Source organism: Cyanistes caeruleus, chromosome Z, assembly GCF_971803275.1.
Source record: "Cyanistes caeruleus chromosome Z, bCyaCae1.hap1.1, whole genome shotgun sequence".
Lineage (NCBI taxonomy): Eukaryota > Metazoa > Chordata > Aves > Passeriformes > Paridae > Cyanistes > Cyanistes caeruleus.
The window spans coordinates 79,966,084-79,989,225 of NC_141732.1; the positions used below are offsets into that span (position 1 = coordinate 79,966,084).

Consider the following 23,142-nt stretch of genomic DNA (forward strand, 5'->3'; position numbering starts at 1 on the left):
TTGAGTTCAGATGGTCCCTCTGATTGAAGTGGGAGTCATTTTTCCATAATGCAATACTTTGCTGGATGAAAGCTTAGTGTCTTGAACACATCCAGTCCATGTCTCCAGGAGCAGTTGCTAAGGAGGTTGCTGTGTCCAGCCCCAGGTGAAGGTAAAGCTTCGGTGACTGGCTCAGTCTGGGGTCAAAATTTAGAAAATCAAATGTCATTGCTGGGGTGTTTGTCAGGCTGTCCCTTTCTCTGCCAAGCAGAGGTTTCCAAAAATTGGAAAGAGCATGGGGGATACTGGCCACCTGTGTCATGGTGAACCTCCTTCTGTGGTGTAGAACACTGACCCCACAGGATTCCCTTTCCCCATGTGCTTCTCCAGGCCTTTTGTTTTGTTTCCTGACTATTATTATTTTTTTTATTAATTATTATTATTATTATTATTATTATTATTATTATTATTATTATTATTATTATTATTATTACTATTAATACTACAACCAGAAGCAGTGTAAGGAAGCATGTGCTTTTCCTTCTGCATGTACAGAATTGCAGAAGGAACTGTACTTTCTCCAAATCCTGTTCTTTTCCATTAGAATATTTAGAGAATCTCATCTCATGGCTGCTGTCTGTATGAAAACTGATAAAGTCAGTGACTGATGGTCCTGGGGTGGCTGTGATGTAAAACCCAATCTGCTGCTTATTTTATAATTTAAACATTAGTATGGAGTAGTGGGGGTCCAGAGCCAGGTTTGGGAAATTTTATTTGTTTGTGGGTGTAGTTGAGTAGGGTTTTTTGGTTTTTTCTTAAAAAATTGAAGGTAATTAAAGATTCAGAAAATCTCTGAAATGTACTCATTTGTGCATGGACTTCTTCAGTTGAGCTTAACTAGTGCAGAGAGGACTTGGTAAGTTATTTTCCACTTTCCTCTGCAGTGTGGCACAGGTTTACTTGATGATTTCTCTTTCCAATTCCAGCTGAGCAATTGTGTTAGGCAGAATGCACAGAGATCCCTGTGAGCGAGCCAGCCCTGGGTCAGAGGGAATTGTCTCTCCCTCAGATCTTCCTCATGTAACCCCATCCCAAACAGCAGTATACCCAAGGCTGGGAAGGATTGTTCCCTTTTTTTTAGCAGCAGGAACCCACAGAAGATTTGCTTTCGATGGTGCAGAAGGTGGCTGATGTAGCAAAAAGCGTCTTGCTTCCTCATTCCTATCGTATCTTCCAGAAATGTTGAATTTGGGATGCACCAGAGGCTCTCCTGTCCCTATCCTTGTTGCACAGAAGAGCTTCATTTCCAAAACAGGGGAAAGCTGTGATGAAAGGAAGCTGTTGGTGGGGGTGGAGGTGAGAATCCTTGAGGATGGGAACCTCATGAGGTTTAACAAGGCCAAGTGCTGGAGCTGCAGCTGGGTCAGAGCAGCCCCCGGGATCAATCCAGGCTGGGGATGAGCAGAGGGAGCAGCCCTGGGAGAAGGACCTGAGGGTGCTGGGGGGGAGAGCTGGACCTGCCCCAGCCCTGAACCCCCTGCCCTGGGCTGATTCCCCAGCGTGGGCAGCAGGGGAGGGGGGATTGTGCCCCTGTGGCCCTGTGCTGAGGTGAGACCCCACCTGCAGAGCTGCCCCAGCCCTGGGCAACACCAGCACAAGGACGTGGAGCTGCTGGAGCCAGCCCAGAGGAGGCCACGCAGCTGCTGCCAGGGCTGGAGCCCCTGTGCTCTGGAGGCAGCCTGGGAGAGCTGGGGCTGCTCCCCTGCACAAGTATTCAGGCTCCAGGGAGAGCTGAGAGCCCCTGGCAGGGCCTAAAGGGGCTCCAGGAGAGCTGCCCAGGGACTGGGGACAAGGCCTGCAGGGCCAGCACCCAGGCAATGGCTTGCCAGTGCCAGAGGGCAGGCCAGCTGGGATATTGGCAAGGAATTGCTGGCTGGGAGGGTGGGCAGGCCCTGGCACAGGGTGCCCAGAGCAGCTGGGGCTGCCCCTGCATCCCTGCAGTGTCCAAAGCCAGGTTGGATGGGGCTTGGAACAACCTCATCAAGTGGGAGGTGTCATTGTCCGTGGCAAGGGGCTGGACTGGATGACCTTTAAAGGTTTGTTCCAACCCAGACTGTTCTTTGATCCTATGATTCCCAGGAGGAGAGGACCAGCTGGCTCCTCCTAGCATAAAATCCATCCAGGAGTGGCAGCTCCAGCATTTTGGCTGGTGGCCAAGGTGTGTTCTCTGAATGCTGCTACAAGCTGGTGTACAGGCACAAAAATGCTTTTTGCCAGTGAACCACGGGCATGATTTAATAGGGATTAAGCAGCCTCCATGCCTGACCGGGGTGTGCTGCTCCTGTACAGTCCCTCCCATCAGCAGCCACCAGCAGGATGGATTACTTCAGCATGTTGATATCTCAACTTAGAGTTGCACGTGTCTTTCAGCATTACAAAGCTTTTCACAGCCCAAGTGCCCATTATAGTGCCTGGATGCCTGGAAAGAAAAGATTTTGTCACGATAATGGTTTCCCTTCGGTTATTTACAAAGGACAATGCGCAGCGGCTGGCACGGGTGTGCAAGCGACTGTGTATGGATGAGCTCGTGGTTGTGATGCTTTTATTTAGGATGTGGGCTGTGCTCTCTGCCTGCAGCCCACCCTGGCTGCTGCTTCGATGGGATCATGGCTCATCCCTTGGGGTGCCAGAGCTGAGGCAAAAAACAGGTGTTGGTTGCCTGAGGATTGTAACCTGACAGGTGAATCACAGAGGGACACACGTAGGTGCATGGTGCAATGTGCAAGCTCATCTGGCAGGAGAACATCCTTGGTTCGTGTCTTCCAGCACAATCCCTGCAGCCATCACTCCTGCCCGGCTGCCAGGGTGATGCTGTGTGCTCTACAAGGAGAAACAGCAGCTCTAAAGAGGAGAGCATGTGTGAAATGCTGTTTCTTCAGATATTCATAATAATTGTTCAATATCTTTACCTGGCAACATTTTCCTTGTAAAGGTGAAAAATCGCAAGGGTAAGATGTAACGTGGGCTCTCATTCCATTAGCATGTAGCAGGAGCAGGGGAATGTGGAATCGATTATATCTGCCTTAAGTCACAGTTTGTAGCATGAACCAATGTAAAATAGATCATAAAACTCAGGCTGTTCACAGTTCAGGGATTGGTGGTTGAGGCCTTTTATGGCCTGTTTCAGATTTTATATCTAGAAATGCTGGTGCATTTGCATGTATTGAATTTGTATCAAAATCTGTGAGCATTCCTTGCTGCTGCAGGCAGAGTGATGCTGCAGCAGTCTCCTTGCCCTGACATCCCCTGCAGTGGAGCATCCCACCACAGGGTGAGCCCAGAAACCCACCTCCACTCACCTGATGTTCAGAAAGCAGTTTCCTTAGTTGTATGCTGTTTTTTTCTTTTTTGATAATACCTATCACAAGCCAAAGGTAATGTCTTCCCCCAGGCAAGGAAGCCCATCTGGTGCAAAACCACTCCAAACTCATGCACAGATTTGACACACTAAAAGACTTTACGTTTCTGAAGATGATTTCTTGTTTAGAGAAGTTTCTTGTTTAAAGAGAAGAAAGGAAGACTGATTCACTTTCCAACCACAAAGAGTTGCTTACCTACAGGGAAGCAAGCTACATAGTAAATTATTGTCTGGGTAAGAATGAGGGATTCCTGGCTTTCTGGTTAATCCTCTCCCTTCCTTGCTGGATCAAGCTGGCTGGTTTGGGTTGGATTATGCAGCACTTGTCTGTCCCTCTCTTTTTTCCCCCATTTATTTCTGTGTTTGCTTTGATGGCTCTGTTTCAATGCACGGTGGTGTTTGCCTGCTGTGTTCTGTGCCAGGCTCGTGAATAGCACTGCAATGTGGCAGCTGGTGAGCTCCTGTCCTGTCACTGGGGCTTTTCTGCATCACCAGGTACCAGAAACCAGACCTGAGACTGGAGGGATGATGAAATACATTAAGTGCTCAGCCAGCTGTAGATGCATCAGTATCTGAAAAGCCCAAGGCTAGCTCCAGCAGTAAACACTCATGTGGTTTTCAAAGGTGTTTACATTTTAATTAGAAAGGAGTCAGATCCAGGGTATAATAATTTACATTTCTATGCTTGATGTTTTGACGTCTGGTAAGGTAGTGGTTTTAGAGCAGCAAATCCAAGAAAGACATATGATGCTTTGTGGAGATGCAGCAGTACCTGGATACAGGGAGTCATGGTTCATCTCTGTTGCTTTTATTTTCCATAGTAACTGTTCCTGCAGGCGGTTGGGTACGAGAGCTGCCTGCCAGCAATAAAGATAAACTGCTCATCTCTTTCTCTGAGATGCTCTCACCGCTTGAGAAAGACACATCGCTAATTACTTGTTGTTGGAAATTGGCTAGATGAGAAGAGGGAAAACATTGCTGCAGAAGGGGCTCATTAAAAAGAGATGCTGGGAATCAAGCCTCACTGATGGCCAGGAGTTCCAGCCCCAAACACAGACAGTCAAAGGTCCTTGTGGCTGCGCTGCTGTCAGAGTGTGAGCTGGTGGGTGGTTGTGTGCAGAGTCGAGACACACAGAGGGTTTCACCTGACCCAGAAGTGCTGATAAGAAGCAGATAAGAAGCAGGAAGGCTGTCCTGCACTATCTGCACTTCTCTGGTCTATGTGGTCAAAGCATCTCTTGTCTGGGGCTGCAGGGGCTTCCTCCTTCTGTGTGAGCAGCTGCAGCAGCTTTGGAAGCCTGGCTTGGAATCTCAGTGAGCAGGAAATGTGAGGGAGGTGATGATGGAGGGTTTGACCATGAGCTGTTCCTCCCTGCCCAGGCCCAGAGAGGCACTGAGCAGAAGAGGGTGTCATCTCACCCTGGATTTCCATCTCCACCTGCACAAGGTGATGTCCAACATTGCTCTGGGGGGCAGAGGTGGGAGAACAATGGGGTGGGTTTTGGAGCCTGCACAAGAGATGTGAAAGTTATTATTGGTTGCTCATGGGAGAGGATGTGATGTCTGGGACTAGGCTGGGACCTTTTCCTTCTGTCTCCCTGGGGATCAGTTTGGTTTGGTTTTACCATCATCCTGTTCAGGCACAGACAAACCTGGGCTGCTGAGCTTTTCCTCAGTTCATGTCCCAGGTGTCTCAGAGCAGAAGGGACCTGCTGGATCACAGTCTGTTATAAGGGAGAACTAAACCCAAGGGAGAACTAACACAAGAGGGATGCTGGATATCCTATCACAGAACATGCTGGAAGCAGGTGGCTGCATTGGTACGTGAAGAATTTGTGCTGCAGCTGCCTTTTATAGGAAGCATCTCTTGTTCCTAGAAAACTGGGATGATAAATCCCATGTGGCAAGACAAAGGCTTTCAGGGATCTGTCAGGATAGCTCTGTAGCCTGTCACAACCTGTCTGCAGCAGCTGGCCTGTGATGGCATTTCTGAGAAATAAATATTCTACGCATAAAGGATGCTCTGCATTCCTCCTGACTTCACTTTGGAGTCATGGAGGAATGGAGGATTGGCCTGGGATTTTATCATTGTTTAACTGAAGGATAAGTAAGGAAGAGACATTAAATGCTGTAAGTCAGTCAGTCAAGCCCAAACCTGTGACTGTGTTGTTAGAAAGATGGGCTGGGCACTTGTCCTTTATTGGGCTTTGGTGGTGGTTACACCTTTCAATAGCTGAATTTCAATTCAGGTGAGAAGAAGCCCAGTGCATGAAGTAGTTCTACCTGAACTCTGTATTTTAGAGATCTTTCCCAATGACCTTACCTAGGCATTGGCATTGGGTATTAGCTCCCGGCTGTGTAGTTGTCAGGAAAATCTGCTTCCAACTTGTCACCAATATGGTTGTATGTGACAGTGTTGTGCTCCTGTTTCTCTTGCCTTTGGAAGCTACAGCCTTCAAAGAAACTCATCATGTGTGCAAAAGCATTCTAAGCTCTTAGCATCCATCCAGCTAATGGAAAAGAAAGGGAAAAGCAATCTCTTTATTTTCTTTCCTTTGCTGGTGCTCAAATCACGTTGGACCTTGCATAGGAGCAAGGTGTGCTGTTGTTGTCCTGATAGCAGGTCAGGATGTGGATTTGTCTGGATGAGTTGGGGCAAGAACTGGCTTGCTCTTGGGTTGCCCCAGCCCCCTACAGCTCTAGGCTGGTGCAGAGGGGCTGGAAAGCTGGGAAGAGCCCTGGGCGTGCTGGTGCTGAGGCACCTCCAGTGCTGGGACAGCCCTGGGCCCCTCAGCAGAGGAGAGACCCCGAGGGGCTGGAGTGTGTCCAGGGCAGGGAACGGAGCTGGGGAAGGGGCTGGAGCCCCAGGAGCGGCTGAGGGAGCTGGGAAAGGGGCTCAGCCTGGAGAAAAGGAGGCTCAGGGGGCCCTTGTGGCTCTGCACAAGTCCCTGCCAGGAGGGGACAGCCGGGGGGGTCGGGCTGTGCTGCCAGGGAACAGGGACAGGAGGAGAGGGAACGGCCTCAGGCGAAGTTGAGGTTGGATATTGGGAAAATTCTTCCATGGAAAGGGCTGTCCAGCCCTGGCAGAGCTGCCCAGGGCAGTGGTGGAGTCCCCATGGAGGACTGGAGGAATTTAAAAGCTGTGTGGATGTGGCAGTGAGGGACATGGGCCAGTGGTGGCCTTGGCAGTACTGGGGGAATGGTAGGACTTGATGGTCTTGGAGGACTTTCCAATCTAAACAATTCCATGATTCAATGATTCTGTAAGAAATGTTTTAAGAAGATCTCTTTATGGGTAGCAGTTTTGGTATAATGTTGCTGTGCCAGAATATTTTTGCCCAGAAGCTTGTTTTGGGTGCTGGAGTCCCTTGGTGTGGCCGTGACACAGATGGGTCTCATCCCAGGAGATGATCTGTATGAAGTTGCCCTACTGTACTATCTTGGCACTGCCAGGCTGCTGCAGTCCAGATTTTGGAGAGCTTTTGGTGTGGAATGGCTGGAGCCTCCTCCCTGAGGAAGGACATGGATGTGGGGTCCTCTCACCCAGCCTCCAGTGAGCTGATGGAAGTGCATCACTGTCCTGCATGTCCCTGGTCTTCTCATCATGGACTCACTGCTTCTTAAATCATTTTGGTTACAAATTCCACTCTGTTGCCTCTCAGTCCAAAGTGAGTTCTTTCTCCATTACTGTTCTTCACCTATCAGACTCACCACTTGTTTCCTTCCACAAGTTCAACAAGCCTGGAGCACCTTTGGGAGAAAGGAAATGAGCCTACAAGTGTCATAAAATAATGCTTGTTCATATTATTTGCTGATGAAGGGTAAAACTGTATAATTGCCCAAAAAAATTGTATAATCTTGCTAGAGCAAGAACCCCATTTAGCTCGCCCTTAATAACAACTATTAATAATAATTATGCATTACAGTAATGCTGATAATTACTAAGTTATAATAAGCAGTTTGCACATCTATTGACTTTTTCTGCTTATGATTCCTTCTTTAGTGGTCACAGTAATGAGCACAACATGGCCTTTGTAAAATCATAGGATTCTACAATGATTTAAGTTGGAAGGCACCTTCAAGGTCCTCTAGTTCTACCCCCTTGCTGTGGGCAGGGACATCTTCCACTGCACCAGGTTGCTCCAAGTCTCATCCAGCCTGGCCTTGAACACTTTCAGAGATAGGAAAGATTTGGAAGGTAATTTTCAGACCCCTCAAAACTTACAGACTTTGTGCTTTGACATAGTAGAGGGGAAAGAAGGGGGAAGTGGAAAGAAAAAAGCGAATTTGAGATTGATCTCTGTTTGTAATGATTAAGTAATGTATCTGGGGTCTGGTTATCCTTTGTAGTAGGTGCTGAACCAACACAAAGCCAAGGGATCACTGCTTCATGAGGAGCTCTCACCAACATTTGTTTGCTCAGTGTGGGAAGATAGTAAACGCTTTCATGCTCAAGTGTGGGTTTGGGTTTTTCTTTGAAAACTTTTTTTGTATGTGTTTTGAGGGCAAGGTGCGGTGAGAAACCAGCTCCAGGCTCAGATCACCAAGCAGAGCAGAGTTTTCTTCCTCTTGAGAGATGGTTTCCTTTAGAAAGAGGTGAAGGTACCACAAGATGAATTTGTTTTACAGTTTTCCACTAGAGATCCACGAATACCTCAGATATGTGGTTTGTATTTGTTTAATGGACCTGGTGACATCTGACAAACATGTTTCCTTTCAGTTTACCATCTCTCCTGTTGCTACTTGATAAAATGCTGGTTGTGCACTTGGTGAGCACCCCAAAAGTGAGGCATGTGGTAGTTCTTCCTCTGCTTCATGTTTTATCATGGATATTCAATGGGAAGCATCCCCAGGGCAGTGCCCTAGGCTCGATTTCCTCCAGTGCCAGCCTCAAAAACCCCTGAAATAGTCAAAAAGCACTTAGGGCTTGTGTCATATGTGGCTCAGTGAGATGGAGGATCACTTCTGACCCTGCTCACTCCTTCCTGGGTGATGCCACCTGTATCATTTGTCCCCTGCCTCATGCCATCTCTCCATGCCATCACACTCCTCCAGGACTCATCAGAGCCTCCAGTTCTCCCAACTCAAGTTTCTTTAACACTTCCTGTTTGATAATTTGTGCTTTCCATTTGGTAATTGGCACTAATTAGTGAAAAGGGGAGAAGCATGCTCTCCTCCAGGGCTCCACACTCTCTGGGGCTTCTTCTTTTTAATTTTCTTGACTTTCTTCTTTCTTCTTTGTCCTTTTTAATATGGAATATGATTTTTGTTCAGGAGCTAATGTGTGATATTGGTCTACGTAATGAGCCTTTTTGACAGTCTGTGCACATTTGGGAATAATTCCTTGAGCAGATGAAATCCTTAGGCCAGAACTGCTCATTCTTGGCAGTTTCCAAATGAAGCCACAATTGTTCAGAAGTGACAGAGAAGAAAATAGTTCAGGGCTGGAAACTACATGAGCTGGGAACAGATATTTTTTCCCCCCCTTCCCTTCTGGATGGCATGTGACTCACTCCGAATTTGCTTAGCAATTATATACTTGTCTCAAAGCAGACTGTAAATACCCATTCCTGGTGAAGGAGAGGGTGAGGGATGAAGTTGTTGTGTCCTGCTGTGTGCTGGCAGCTCCCATGTCTTCTCCCTCCCAGCTGCAGGGAGGGAGGAATAGAGATTTACCACAAGACACTGGTCCAAGGCCTAGTTCTTTCCAAACATAAAGTTATAAAATACCCTGAGCTGGAAGGGCCCTACACCGATCAGAGTCCAGCCCCAGGCTGTGCACAGCAATCCCAGCCTGGGCACTCCTGGCAGAGCTGTCCAAAGGCTCCTGGAGCTCTGGCATTCTCGGGAATGTCACCATTCCCTGGGGAGCCTGGGCAGTGCCAGCACCTCTGGGGGAAGAACCTTGCCCTGATGTCCCACCTGAACCTCCCTGGCTCAGCCCAAGGAGATGGTGGTTTCCTTTCTTTACGGTGTTACTGGCATTGTGCCCTGGAGAAGTAGGAAGGAGAAGAGAATTATAAATCCCCCTATGTCTTCTATAGAGGCAATTTTCTGCAGCAAGAGTTTTTTTAAGTGAATTCTGTTGTGATCTCTGTTTCACCTCCTCACTGGACTGTCGCACCATTAGCTCAGCATTATTTACTGACACTGCCCTAGAGAAGCTTTTCAGTTTTCATCCTTCTCTTCACCCTTGTCCATTACCCCCAGCTTCTCACCCATATCCAGCACAACTAGTGCTTTGCATTTATTAAATGAAGCATTTTAGTGTGAGATTTTTTTCTCTTGTGCGTATGTCCGGAGGTTTTCAGTAGTTTGGGTTTTAAGCAGGAGGCCAGGAAATATGTCTGTTGTCCTTAAATACAGGAAATATTACAGAAATGGAAGATTTTTTGCATGCCTGGAAGCCCTAAATCCACCTAGGATTCTTATAAATTGTATTGGAAATGCAGATGTACAGCAAAAAATATGCTGCCCATGGTAACAGATAGGCTTTGTCTGCTGGGTTTTTAAACCTTTTTTTTAGAATCACTGGGAAACAATTCCTTGATGTCTTTTTTGTCCCGCTTCCTCAGGCCCCCTGTGTTCCTGGTGTGTCCCCTGAAGGGATGGAGAGCTCCTCAGTGGCATCAGCCTCCTCGGAGGCGGGGAGCAGCCGCTCCCAGGAGATTGAGGAGCTGGAGCGCTTCATCGACAGCTACGTCCTGGAGTACCAGGTCCAGGGGCTGCTCACAGACAAGACCGAAGGTGACGGCGAGAGCGAGAAGACTCAGTCCCACGTCTCACAGGTGGGTGAAAGGCTCACTGCAGGGTGGGAGAGGGGCTGGGGACACACTAGTGCCCTGTAGTCTGGGTTGGGGATGTGTGTTCTCAGCTGAAGCAGTTTTTCAGGGTTTGGATGGTGAGGCAGAACATGGTAAAATGCTGGGTTTGGGGCAGCTCGTTTGTTCGGGGATGTATTTGAGGTCTCCAACCTGCTGGTAGCAATTTCCTGATGCTGGGTTTGGTTTTTATGGTCTCAAGGTGTATCACTGAAAGTATTCCAGGCCAGGTTGGATGGGGCTTGGAGCAACCTGGAACAGTGGAAGGTGTCCCTGCCATGGCAGGGGGTGGGGTGAGATGGGGTTTAAGGTCCCTTCCAACCCAAACCGTTTCATGATTCTGTATATGAAGGATCTCACCATCTGGTACCAGCAGTGTTTGATCTGATCTGTCTGAGCTCTGCAAGTTTGCTGGAGCTGAGGGTCTGAGCAAGAGCTCTAGACCTGTTTTATATCACCTCCATGTAAAAAAATTACCAAAGGAACCTTTTTAAGAATGGATTTTGGTGAAGAGGTCTTTTACAATTTGAGTATCAAAGCCCTTAGAAGTGGGAGAAAATATATTTAAAAATCTAGCCATCCAAAGTGTATTTTTTTAACCCAAGGCCAGAAGATGTCTGTGTTTGAAGTGACGCTTTGGAGGGGCTTCAGGTCAAACAGACAAGTCCTGATTATTAATGTGTCAAGTTCAAAAGTAGTATTGAATTAGAAATAAATTGGTAGACAAAGTTTTACAACCTCTTCTAGCCTGTCCACTGATCTGCCAATAAGCCCAAGCTCCCTCTGCATTCTAAGGACAAAAATTTCTAATTCTCATGGCAGCCCATGTATGTTTTTTGCATTAATATCCTCGATTGCAACAACCAAATCCATCTTCCAGTTGTGGAAATGGCATTTTTAGCTTCCTGGCCTGCCCTGGAAAAAAGGACCTGCTGGGTTTTTAATGTCATTTCTGAGAGTGTTCTCTTTCAAGATGGCTGGATTTTATTTTAAAAGAAAAATTTGTAATAATGAAAGATCTGAACACTGAACCTTTTAATTAAACCACTTTTAGAGGCACCTCAAATGAAGCAGCTAAATTAAGTTGTATCCCAGACCATTGATGGAGAAGTTTAATTAGGATTTATTGTGAAACTCCATCAAAATGCAGCATTTTGAATTTCTAGGGCTGTTTATTGGATAAAAAGTGAGGATGGGCTTTTACTCTGGGTCACTTGCATTTATCAAGCCATATCTTAATGGATGTACTAAGAAGGAATTGGCTCTTGTCTCAAAAAGGCTTTTTTCATTTTTCCGCCTCTAGGAAATAATCAGGAATTTTTATTTCTGATTTTCTCTTTCTGATCAGTTCTTAGCAAAGCAAGGAATAAACAGGCACATATCCTGCAGCTGACTGGAGTAACCCCAGTGGGAGCCAGCCTGGTGGAAGGTGTCACGTTCCCTCTTAATGAGAGCTAGTGGGAGAAAGATGGATTTAGGGGAAGGACACTTGGCTGAGACCAAGGAAATTGTTTTTAACTGCAGGGCTCTGCCAGCAACTAAATCTTTAATGTTGGGCAAGTTCCTTAATCTCTCTGCAGTTTGTTTCCTTATGGCTGTGACATTTTCCCTGCCTGAGAGTGGATAAATCCATTCACCCGTGTACGTGAGTTGCTTGGATGACGCCACATCCCTGGACAAGTGCACTCCTTGTTGGGGGAAGGAAGGAAAGAAGGAAAGGCACATCCTCCACACTACTCCCATGGAAGCTAAATCCATCACCACTTCAGAGAATCCCAAAATGTGGATGTTCTCATGATGAGGATGTCCCCAGCCTTGCTCCCACCAGGAGAAAAGAGGAAAATCAGAGGGAAAAAGGCAATTTTATTTTGCTGTGGAGATAATAAGGAGTGAGCTTGTACCATGAGAGAGCTTTCTAGGCTCTTGAGTGTGGTTGCACTCCAAATTGTTAAAGGAGATAGGCATATATCTGGTAGAAGGCTCTCAAGAGTGATGGCATCATGAACCTGTCCAGGGGGGTCAGCAGAAGTGGCAGGAGAGTGCTGAGCAGCTCTTTAAAGAGGGAGACTGAAATCCTCACATCTATGAGCTAGAACTGGCTTTCTGATGAGGGCAGGGGTCATGGACTTTCATGAGTTTCAGTGAAGACTTTTATTTTGTGGCCTCATCCGTACCTGTCACGGAACTCTCAGGTGGTTGTTTGTATGGAAATTATTTTTCATTTTCTTGGCGCATCATCCTTGGTGATGGTACCAAGCATTGAGTATCTCTGGAGCAGCCAGCTGCTTCCAGCATGGAAAACCTCGGAAGTGGGGCTGGTCAGTCTCCACTTTGTTGAAGGAGTTACAAAATGACTTTAGAATTAAGTAGCATCTTTCGTATTTGTCTAGTGAAAATTTCTGCCATTTTTTTTTTTTTTTCACCAGTATGATGCAGCCCTACAATTCTTTAGGGGGAAAAAAAAACCCCAACAAATGACACCAAATTCAATTATTTGGATGGAGGCACCTTGCTGCCCATGCCTGAGGCAAGCTGGCCTAAGAATCTGCTGATCCCCTATGGCCATGTATGGCAGTGACCAAACCTACAGCTTCCATGCTCATTTTCTGTTTTGTTTAGAATGGAAACATGGGTTGCCCCTGGTCAGGGCATGTATCTGTCCCTGAAGCAAACAAGAGTTCAGAAATGAAGAAATTTTCCAACTTTGCATGGAAGAATTCCGTGGAAATGAGGGATAAAGTCAAATCACCCTAGTGTGCATCACACACTTGGGATTCCAGACACTGCCAGAGTCAGCAAAGAGGTATTGGGGCTGGATTTTATTGCAAAGCACAATATCAAGTGCCTTCTTACAGTTGTTCCTGCATCTTCCCTCTACCCACTGTCAGCGGGTGGAGCATTTCCAAGCCAAAGCCTTTGGGATCATCCTGGAAAAGGAGGGAGTGCCGCACACGTACAGCGATGCCCGCAGCCGGACGATGTTTTCTGTGTGCTGTGGACTGACACAGCAGTTTTGCCCAGCCCAGCTATTATTTTACACAATCCCTTTTTTTATCCCTTTTGCAGTGGACGGCGGATTGTAGCGAGCAGCTTGATGGCAGCTGTTCCCCATCCCGAGGGAAGGGCTCGTCGTCTCACGAACATAACCAGGTAGGGTTTGTGTTTAGTTCCTCCTCCCCAGATCTTTGCCTTTATTTCTTGCACTGCCTCGCCTGGGATGTGCTGCCAGCTTTCCCTCTCCCGTGGAAGGGGGCACATGTTGATGCTTGGCATCCAAAAGCTCATTCCTGCCCAAACCATGGGAGGTGGGCAGCATCCTGATATGCAGATGGATGCTTTCACCAGGAGCTTAAAGGGGAAAAAATAAGAGGAGTCAGATTTATTCCGGAAGACTTTCTTATTGCCACCTGTGGGGGGAAGCTGAGAGAAGCATCAGAGCTGACTTGGAAGCATGGGATGTAGCTGATAGGAGGGATCTTTGTGTAACTGGGCTTCTCTGTTGTGTGCTGCAGAACAAGGATGGTGTTACAGGGAAAAGCGTTAAACAGCCGAGAGGGTGAGCTGGCAGAAGAAGCAAAATTGCACGTGCTGAGAGTCTGTGTTGGTCATACATAGTGACAGGAGCCAGGTGTGAGTCAGTTTTGGTGCTTGGATGTGGTGTCAACATGAGTGAGGAGTGTTTACCAAGCACTGCTGGAGGTGGCTGTCCCTCTTCATGTGAGTACCCCCATAGAAGAGGGTTGGGTAGGGTGGAGGCTTGTGTTTGATCGTTGTCATCTGGTTGATGAGCTGCTGTGTCACCATGAGATCATCAGCTCTGTGAGAGCAGCACTTTCCTGAGGAGATACGAAACTGAGGGAAGGGGAAACAGCATTTCCAGTTGCTGTGGCTGATGGACGTCCCACCCAGAGAAGTGGCTTCAAGTTGGTGACTTTCATGCTCTTGCTCTGCTTATATCCTCCAGATTCAGTCTTGTGTGTGAGGTCCATTAGGAGGAGCTTGGGACCACCTTACAGGGGTGTACAAGAGGCTGTGCCAGTCTGAGCAGGGCATATTGCAGCTCTCATTCTGAGCTCATCTTCCTCCCACATAGAGCCATGCTGGAACTTCTTGGCGGAGGGATGGGGGCTCAGGAATCCCTTCCCTGCCATGGCCCTGGGGTGCTGGTACCAACACCTGCACCCAACAAAGGCAGGCTGTTGTTGTGTAGGAGGGTGTGTGCTGAACAGAGACACTGCTTCAGATGAACTCCTGAAGGTGCCAGACGGAATTGTGGATTTAATTTATTATAGCTTTGATCTGCTTCAAAATATTCAGCAGCAAAACCTCATCCAGGCTTCCTCCCAGCACTGCAGACAGCTGCTGGATGTTCAGCTGGGAGGCTGGCCATTTTCATCGGGCTTCCTTGGGTGGATCAGGGCTTTTCCCTGGGGAATAAGGTCCCTGGCTCTTCACCCAAGGGCTCTGCTGATGTGTCAGTGGCCGGTGGGGACCACAGGAGGATGCAGGAGCCACACATGGGTGTTACTTTCCTGATATCCCCCATCTGCCTGGTGCCATGCTCTCTTTTGTTTCGGCTTACATGAGGTTTTTTGTTTTCCTGCTGTTTTTTTGGTTTGTTTTTTTTCTGTGGGAGTTAAATGTATTTGATCTCCTCCTACAGGGAGCTCATTTCCTACACACAAACACCATTCGCTGATGCCCAAGCTGCTTACCCTGTGTTTGGGCTCTCTCCCAGCCTGCAGCAGAGCTAGTAATTATCTCTCTCCATGTTTGGCTTCCTTTAACTGTGAGTAACAAATTTTCCTTGGCACCAAAGAGGAGCTGCAAGCTATTGTTCCTCTGTCCAGGCAAGCATTTATCTCACTGTCACTGCTGTATGAGTGAAATGCTGCTGCTGAGGACCAAGTGCAGTTTATTAACATTTCTGGCTGTTTTCACTATACTCTTTCAATATTAAAAAAACCAAAATCATTAGTAAGATGTTTTTCTTGAATTAAAATTATCAATCACTTTTCAAACCTGCTAAGGAAGAAGCCAGCTAATTATTTCCCAATAGAAGAAAGGGGTTAGGTTTCGGGGGTGTGGGGTTTTTTTTGTTCTGTTCAGGGTTTGTCTGGTTTCAATTTTTTGGTTTTGTTTTGGGGTTTTTTGGGGTTTTGTTGTTGTTGCTGTTTGGTTTTTTCATGGGGTTTTTTTTGTTGCAGTTTTTTATGTATTTGAAGGATTTGGGCAGAAAATGGAATTCCTAGTTTTCCTATTGTGTTTCCAGCTGAGATTTCTGCATTGCCAGTTTTAGTTGGAAAATACTTGGATGTGAGATTTCTGCTGGCTTCAGCTAATGTGAAAATGTGGGTTATGTATCAGTGACCGTGGTATGCCTCACGTGGTTCTAACCTGGCCATCAGAAAGGGCATTTATATGGAAATCTAGGTTAGTCCTGGAAATATATTCAGCATGTGGTTCATTTTCTGTGAAGACAGAGTAGTCCAGGCTTGATTTTTCAGAAGTAATTGGCTTCCTAAAGGTTATAGGGAAGCCTAGAGATGTGACTTTCCCATGCCTGAAAATCCCCCTATGCACCCCTGAGTACTTGATGCCTTTGAAATTCTGGGCTGTACAATCCAGCAAGGTTAAGAGTAATAAAATATTATTTTTGTGTGTGTGTGTTTGTGTGCGTGTTATGCATTTATATATGATATGTGTGTATATAAGCATCTACTGGTTGTTGTACAAGTGTGTGGCTGAGAGCAATTTCTGAATAAAATACAATATAAGGGTAAAAATGAAGTGTCTTGATGCAACCTGCAGTCCAGGATATTCCTAAATTGCTGGTTTCTGATGCTGTTGGGTGTCTCTGGAATAGAGCACCCCAGACTTGCCCTGCTCTTGCACTGCTTGGTGAGACATGTATTAGCAGCTGTGTGAGACTTAGATGGATGTCAGTTCCCATAGGCTGACAGATGGGCATTCCATACAAAGCAGTGGCTTAAAAACAGAAAAAAAAATCCCTCTGAAACCTCCTGGTCTGCCCAGTTCTGTGGGCAGGTGGCTGTGAGAAGATGGTCTGCTCATGGGGGAATCTCCTGAGATACATTTTGTGAACTCACGTGCTGAGGAAATCTTGGTCTCACAATTACATTCAGCTCATCTGTAATTCTTGTTTCCTACTGGGACCTCTGTGTTTGCTGCATGGTGTGGCCATGTTCCACTAAACCCTCAGGAAGTTCGCCAGGTCTCACCATGTATGAGCCTCTGGGCAAAGACCAGGTACTCAAAATATTTGAGCACCTCACTGCCTCTATAAATGAAGAAGTTTTAGATAATGGAATAATTTTAAACGCTTTTATGTTTGGATTTTTGTTCTTCCCCAAAAAGAGCCAGTGGGAAGTTTTTATATAATACTTTATTTGCATTCCCCTTGTGAGGCTGTGGCAAGTAGGAAGCTCTTTGATATATTTCTGAGAGCAATTCATTAAGTAAAAGAATTCTGGTATGGTGCATATTGAGGAAGCCAGCAGAGCTCTTGGTACATGAAAGACCTGGCAGGAACTCCATCCCAGGCTCCCCTTATGTAAAGGGAAGTAACAAAAACCAGAACAGCTCTGCGGGTTTGTGCCATTTCTCCAGGCAGTGGGAGAGGGAGAGCTGAAAATCTTCCCTGGCCAAGTCCCTCCCTTCCCCCATGGTGGCTGGCTGTCACCCATCATCACCAAGCATAAACCTGTGTTGTTGGCAGTAAACAGCACTTGCTTTCATTCCACTGCTTGTGTCCATGCCCCACCAGGTGCAGCAGGAACTTGGTACAGGGTTTGGGCTCTCAGAGGCTTCTGCAGCTGATGGTCGTGTTGCCAATCCACTGAGCCATGAAGGAGCAGGTAGGGTGCATAGATCACACCTGATGATCCCACACCTTGTTTGCAGCACTCTTGTCCTGTCCTCCCTGAGGAGCTGGTGGTGAAGGAGATGATTTTGTTTGCCGTCCTGTTAAACCAGCAGAAGCAGCAGCAGGTGGTGGCAGGGTGGGGTGGTGGGTCTGCACTCTTGGGCCTTGGCTGGAGATCATACTGCCTGGAGTAAAGAGCTTCCCTAACTGTGCCAATGTAAGAGCTCTGACAAGGGCCTGGAGGGACAAGGGGGAATGGCTTCCCATGGGAAGGACAGGGTTGGATGGGGTATTAGGGAGGAATTCTTGACTGTGAGGGTGGGCAGGCTCTGGAACAGGTTGCCCAAAGAAGCTGTGGCTACCCCATCCCTGGAAGTGTTCCAGGCTGGGTTGCTCGGAGCAACCTCATCTAGAGGAAGGTGTCCCTGCCCATGGCAGGAGATGGAATGAGATGAGCTTTAGGATCTTGTCATTCCATGTCCATGTCTTGTAGTCATGGCTGGAAAAGCTGCCATGTTGCCATACCAAAGGCAAGAGGAGGTGTGGGGTGATGTGTGAATGCTGTCTCTTGGGTAACAGCAGATTTCAATGCACAGAGGAACTCAGTTTTAATGGAGAGTGGAAAAATCAAATTATCTGTGCAGATTTCTTTTGCAATTCCAGAGATTTTTTTTGGTTTTTTTTGGTGGGTGTCAGTGCTGCTTGGCTTCCTGAGATCAACCACCAGGAGATCCTCCCTGGTCTTGGAAAGGGGCCATGTCACTGGGTCCAGATAACTGAAGTTAGCAGTGAAATTGTCCTGCTGGTTTAAGTCCAGTGACATCAGCAGGCAGCGTGTAATGCCCCAAATTCTTGGCTAACCACACAGGGCTAGAGAGACAGTGGATTGGCAGGATCTCTTGACTAAATTTGTAATTCATTTTCCTTGTACTGGTAGATAGCCTGTGCCTCACTTGAGTTGCCCATCCTTGGGTCCAGATCCGAAAGAAAACAAGAGGGATGACTCTGGAAGGACTTCTAGAAATTATAGAATATAAAGGATGTGGAATGGATGTTAAAAATCAGTCACTTGCCATAGGCAGGGACTCCTTCCACTAGAACAGGTTGCTCAGGGCTTTATGTGCTATGAGCACTGCCAAGGTTGGGGCATCCACAACATCCCTGGGCAGCCTGGGCCAGTGTCTCACCACCCTCACGGGAAAAACATTCTTCTTAATATCCAGTCTAGATTTCCCCTCTTTCAATTTGTACCCATTACTCCCTGTCCTGTCACTACAGTTCTTGATGCAGAGTCCCTCCCCAGCTTCCCTTCAGGCTCCCTTCAGATTCTGGAAGGTGCTGTGATGTCTCCACACAACCTTCTCTTCTCCAGGCTGAACAACCTGTCAGCCTGTCTCAGCCTGTCTTCACAGGTGAGGTGCTCTAGTCCTTTTATCAACCTCATGGCCTCCTCTGGACTTGCTCCAACAGTTCCATGTTTGGGGAATACGTTTGGGGTTCTCCATCTCATTGACCTGCTCATGTCACATCCCAGGGCCAGTGTCTACACTGGATGTGGCTGAGGTTGTCCACCATGCTGAGGATCTGTTGGGGCAGGTGGGTACTGGCTGATGCTGCAGACACTGTTTTTGTGTTTCCAAAAGAGAAAGAGAAAGCAAGAGACAGACACTGGCTTGGCCAGTGAGTGCATGTTGATGAATGCCTGCCTGATGGAGGAAGAAAGTAGAACTTCAGGTGGGGTGACCTGCTCATGACCAAGGAGCAGCTCTGAGAAAACCAGTCACTTTTCTGCCTGTGGTTGCTGGGTGATGCTCCCTCGTTTAGTGAATGCAACCCTGCTTAATTATGGCTGGAGAGGACTGCTGAGAAAGAAATCAAGTCCTTTAGCTAATGTATAGGTGTAACTTTCTCTGGGACTTCTGTTTGGGCTTGGCCTTACGAAGCAGCAGTGCCTCTTGTGAAGCAGACACCTGACCATGATCCCTTCCCACGTGCATGTGCTGCATCCACCAGGGAGGATCTCCTGCTGGTTGATCTCAGGAAGTCAAGCTTGTGTGTCAGGAGGTCTGGGCGGGAGATGCTTCACTGCTCTGCTGCCTGCTTTGGAGAACTGTTGCTGCTTACTGAGGGTGGGGGGAGGTGTCTTCTGGGCCTGGTGTCACCAGTGACTCACATGAGAGGACATTTTGTCACTCATTTTCCATTTGGGTAGAGAAGACCAGGTGCTGCCTGTCTGCCCATTGTAGAGCTTCCCACACTCTTATTTTTGTGAGACTTGATTTACCTTTGAGGTCTCCATCTTTCTAGGTGTGGATGAACAGGTCAGTCAGTGCCGAAGCTCTGGGCAGGGAAGGGATGACATGGCCCATTTCCTCTGAGGCAGGGACAGGACCTTGCTGATGGGTTTCCATAGCATGTCTGGTGTTCTTAGGGCCATTCTGAGAGCCTTCAGTGTTCCCCTCCTCTTCATCCTTGTGTGTAAATGTGCTGTCTATCTAGCACATCCTTGGCTAGCATGGCTCTTCCAGTATTGTCCAAAAAACGCAGCCACACAGGCTTGATCCTTTCCCACATAGTCCAGAAAGATCTTGTAAGCTCAACCTCCCACTTCCAAATCCATCAGGTCCTTCAGTCCTGTATTATCACACAAGTATAGATAAAACCTTACTTACCCTGGTGGAAGAAGAGCTCAGATTGATGATTAGTGTCCCTTCTGCAGATTGGAGAGGGCTGGGGAAGGTGGACATAGACCTAGGAAGGGAAGAAACACCCAAAGGGGTTGGGGTTTCTGCATGACATTTTTATAAGAGTTTCTGATGTTTTTACAGCTTTATGTAATACTTTGAGAAGAAAGAAGCTAATAAGTTTATCCCACTAAGATATTTAGAGTAATCTTATGGTTGGTTTTGTGTTGATTTTTTCTAAAGGTGTATTTTGAGTTATTAAAATAATTAAGCCTTTGGTTTTCTTTGTTCAAATTGGAGTGGTTTTTCTGGACTAGGTCTAGGGAGATACTTGGAGTGTAGTGGGAAAATTCTGCAGAGCGGGAAGATTTAGTAGCAGAACAAATTATGTGTGTGAAAACTTCCACAGCAGAAAAACCTCAAAAAGGACCTTTTACACAATAGCTGTTTTCTGTTCTGACGAGGAATAAGATCAAAGTTGAGGAACCATTTGAAGGACACCCCACAAGTTGATTTAGGGATCTCCTGGGTGCAGATGTGAGACTTTTGTTATGCTGGGAATATCTGAGAGATTTCTTGGGGTCTGAGAACTCAGACACCTTCCTGTTGTTTTTCCTCTTCCCCACCTATGAATGCTGTACATTGAACACTGAAATTTTTGCATACGATTGAACATGAATCCTATCCAGAATCTGCTGATATCTTCAGGACACTTAAAACTTGTGCTGCTGCCAGGGTTGATCTACATCTCTACCAGCACATCCCACTTCACCCATACTTATCTTCACTGAGAGCAACCACGTAGGTGATCACTGTGTTTCCATTTATGGTTTCGCACCGGGGAAACTTATCTTCTTTTTCTGCAAATAGGATTTTCAAACTTGCATTGAAGAAGCAGAAAATATTAACTCTTGAGCTGACGAAGGCAGCAGGATTAATTAGTTCATGCCTCAAAGAGCTCATTGCAAAGGTGAAAATTGCAATGTGAGTGAAACATATGATTACTGCTAATTAAAATGCAAATGTGAGATTTGACAGCTAGTTTCCGAAGGAGGGCTGCTGGCAATGGAAATGTGCATGAGCCTGGCTGTTCCTGAGAAGGTGCAGAGCTTGGCCAGAAGGATTGGCATGGGTTTGAGCAGCGTTTGGGAATCAGTCTCTGAAGAGATGGCATTTCCCCTCCCAGCCCCAAGGTGTGGCTCAGAGGTCCCATCTCCTGCTGGTGAGTGTAGACCACAAATGGTTTGTGGAGGAGCCCAAATAAGATCTGTGAGCAAGAGTTCAAGAACTGTCTGGGGAACTGGGAGAGACCGGAAGAGCCTTGGTTTCTTGAGGGGACAGCAGAGTAACAGGGCCAGAGGGAGGCAAGGGGTAGAGAGCTTCGTGCCATTAGAGCAGTTTCTTCAGTGTTTGTCAGCTTTGGCAGTCAGTTCTGCTCCTGCAGCACGGTGGGTTTGTTTAGCAGGAGCTGTGTGTGGAGCATACCCAGGTGGTGGTGCAGGATGGAAGGGCAATGCCACATCTCACCAGTGCCAAGCCATGGCTTTCTGCTGGGATCTAGCTGCCTCTAGAGTCTGGGAAAGGGGTTTTATGGGCTTTGCTATGATGCTGGTGAAGGGGTTTTGCTGCTTAGGTGGTCTTTTAAGGAGCAGTCATTACCTGCAGGCTCTCACCCACTCCTTAAGCATCACTCATGAGGCTGATGTGAGCAGAAGGTCTGCAGAGAGAGTCCATTTTAGCATGAAGCATCTTATTGCAGGACACAAAGTCACCAGAAATGTCTGGGATTGTTTCTGGGGGTCATATTTTCATTCCAGAGATTTCACTCCTCCTCAGTAAGGTACCAGTAAAAAGTTGTTCATATATGGTGGTTAGTCAGAAGTTTGAGGAAAATACTGAGCTTGGCTGTGCTGGTGAGTTTGTGAGTGTATTCAGGCCATACTAAGTTTGGACCATTTGCATCTTCAGCAGACATTTCAATAGTTTTTACTGTAGCAATTTTATTTTAAAAACTATTTGGTTTTCAGTGTTAGTATCAGTGCTTGATAAATGTAAGGAGGGTAAACAGGGAGAAAGCCCCAGGCCATGATTTAGAGCCAGGAGACAAACTGGTTTATTAAAATCACCGGCAATTGTGATCTAACTGGTTTGTGCTGTATCCAGTGGCTTTTCTTGGTGGACATTGATGCATGGTGGTACCTACAATAGTCTTGTTTCTTGAGACATTTTTATTGTGGCCAGCTGCATTTCTAGAGTTTGCAACATCTTGGATTGTCTGCAGCAAACCAGATCTAAAAGATGGGTCTATTGAATATGAGTGAACAGTTTTTATTTTCAGTGTGTCTTTTGAAATAAAGGGTGCATGTGCTGACCTGGTCCTACTGTAGCATTTGACACAGAAATTTTGTATGTGTGTGTGAACAAGATGTTCCGTGTGTAGGATACAATTAATCCTTCAAACATCAAGCAGTGGAGGTGCATTTCACAACCACCTTTTCAGTTGGTGCTCATGTCAAAGGAGGTATTTCTCACTCCTTGGGATGTCTACAAGGTTGGCTCTTCCCCAAGACTTCCTAAAGTGGCCAGCCTGACATCCACCGTGATTTTTCTTCCCTTCATGCCAATTGAACAACTTCTTTTGTGCATTTGGTATTTCTCAGCAATTGGGAGATTGGGTCAGGGTGTGATAAGAGGGGAAGAAGGTGCTTTAACTGTCAGTGGAAATAAACACAACCTTTCCAATTTCATTTATATACAACTTGAAAACCAGATAATCACCTCTTTTGAAGTCAATACCACAATGTATTTGAACTTGCTTGAAACTTACTAGGTTGTAGGGTGGAGGATGTCCAGCTGGAGCAATGCAGAAACCAGCACTGGAGTGTTTTACTTCCAGTTCCTTGTGTTAGGTGAATTCTTCCGTATTTCATGTGCATCAAGGTACATGCTGGACCACTGGGTAGCATCACCTTGGGCAGTTCAGGCTCTGCTGTGCAGTTGTGTTCCTGCCTCATCCAAGTCAGGTGGCAGTGGTGGAGCTGGATCCTGCTCTGTGCCCTGAAATTAGTGACCAGTGGACTTGGCTGTTGTGTTCAAAAGCAGTTTGAGTGGTGGTTCATTTTGGCTTTAAAGGCTGAGGTGGCCCTGCCCTTGCCTTAGCCCATGGCAGTGTCTGCAGTAGCCCCATGAGAATGTGAGACATGAGAAACCCTCCTGAAGTTGTCAGCTCTCACACCAGTCCTAAAACATAGGCTTCCCTTTGTATTTTCCAGATTTTTAGCATACGAGGAAGAATTAAATAATCTGCACTTTGTGATGTCATGGGTTTTTAATCATTTTAGGTCACTTCAAAAG

General features: G+C 46.8%; 1 protein-coding gene across 8 annotated transcripts in view; it reads left to right on the forward strand.

Moving 5' to 3' along the window:
* CTIF (cap binding complex dependent translation initiation factor) overlaps positions 1-23,142 on the forward strand; it is a 144,855-nt gene that overhangs the window by 18,967 nt on the left and 102,746 nt on the right. For all 8 annotated transcript variants that reach the window (XM_086867470.1, XM_023944079.2, XM_086867472.1 and 5 more), the window contains 2 exons: positions 9,973-10,185; positions 13,285-13,368. In XM_086867470.1, coding sequence (XP_086723596.1) covers positions 9,973-10,185; positions 13,285-13,368 — 297 coding nt within the window. The remainder of the gene's footprint in view (positions 1-9,972; positions 10,186-13,284; positions 13,369-23,142) is intronic.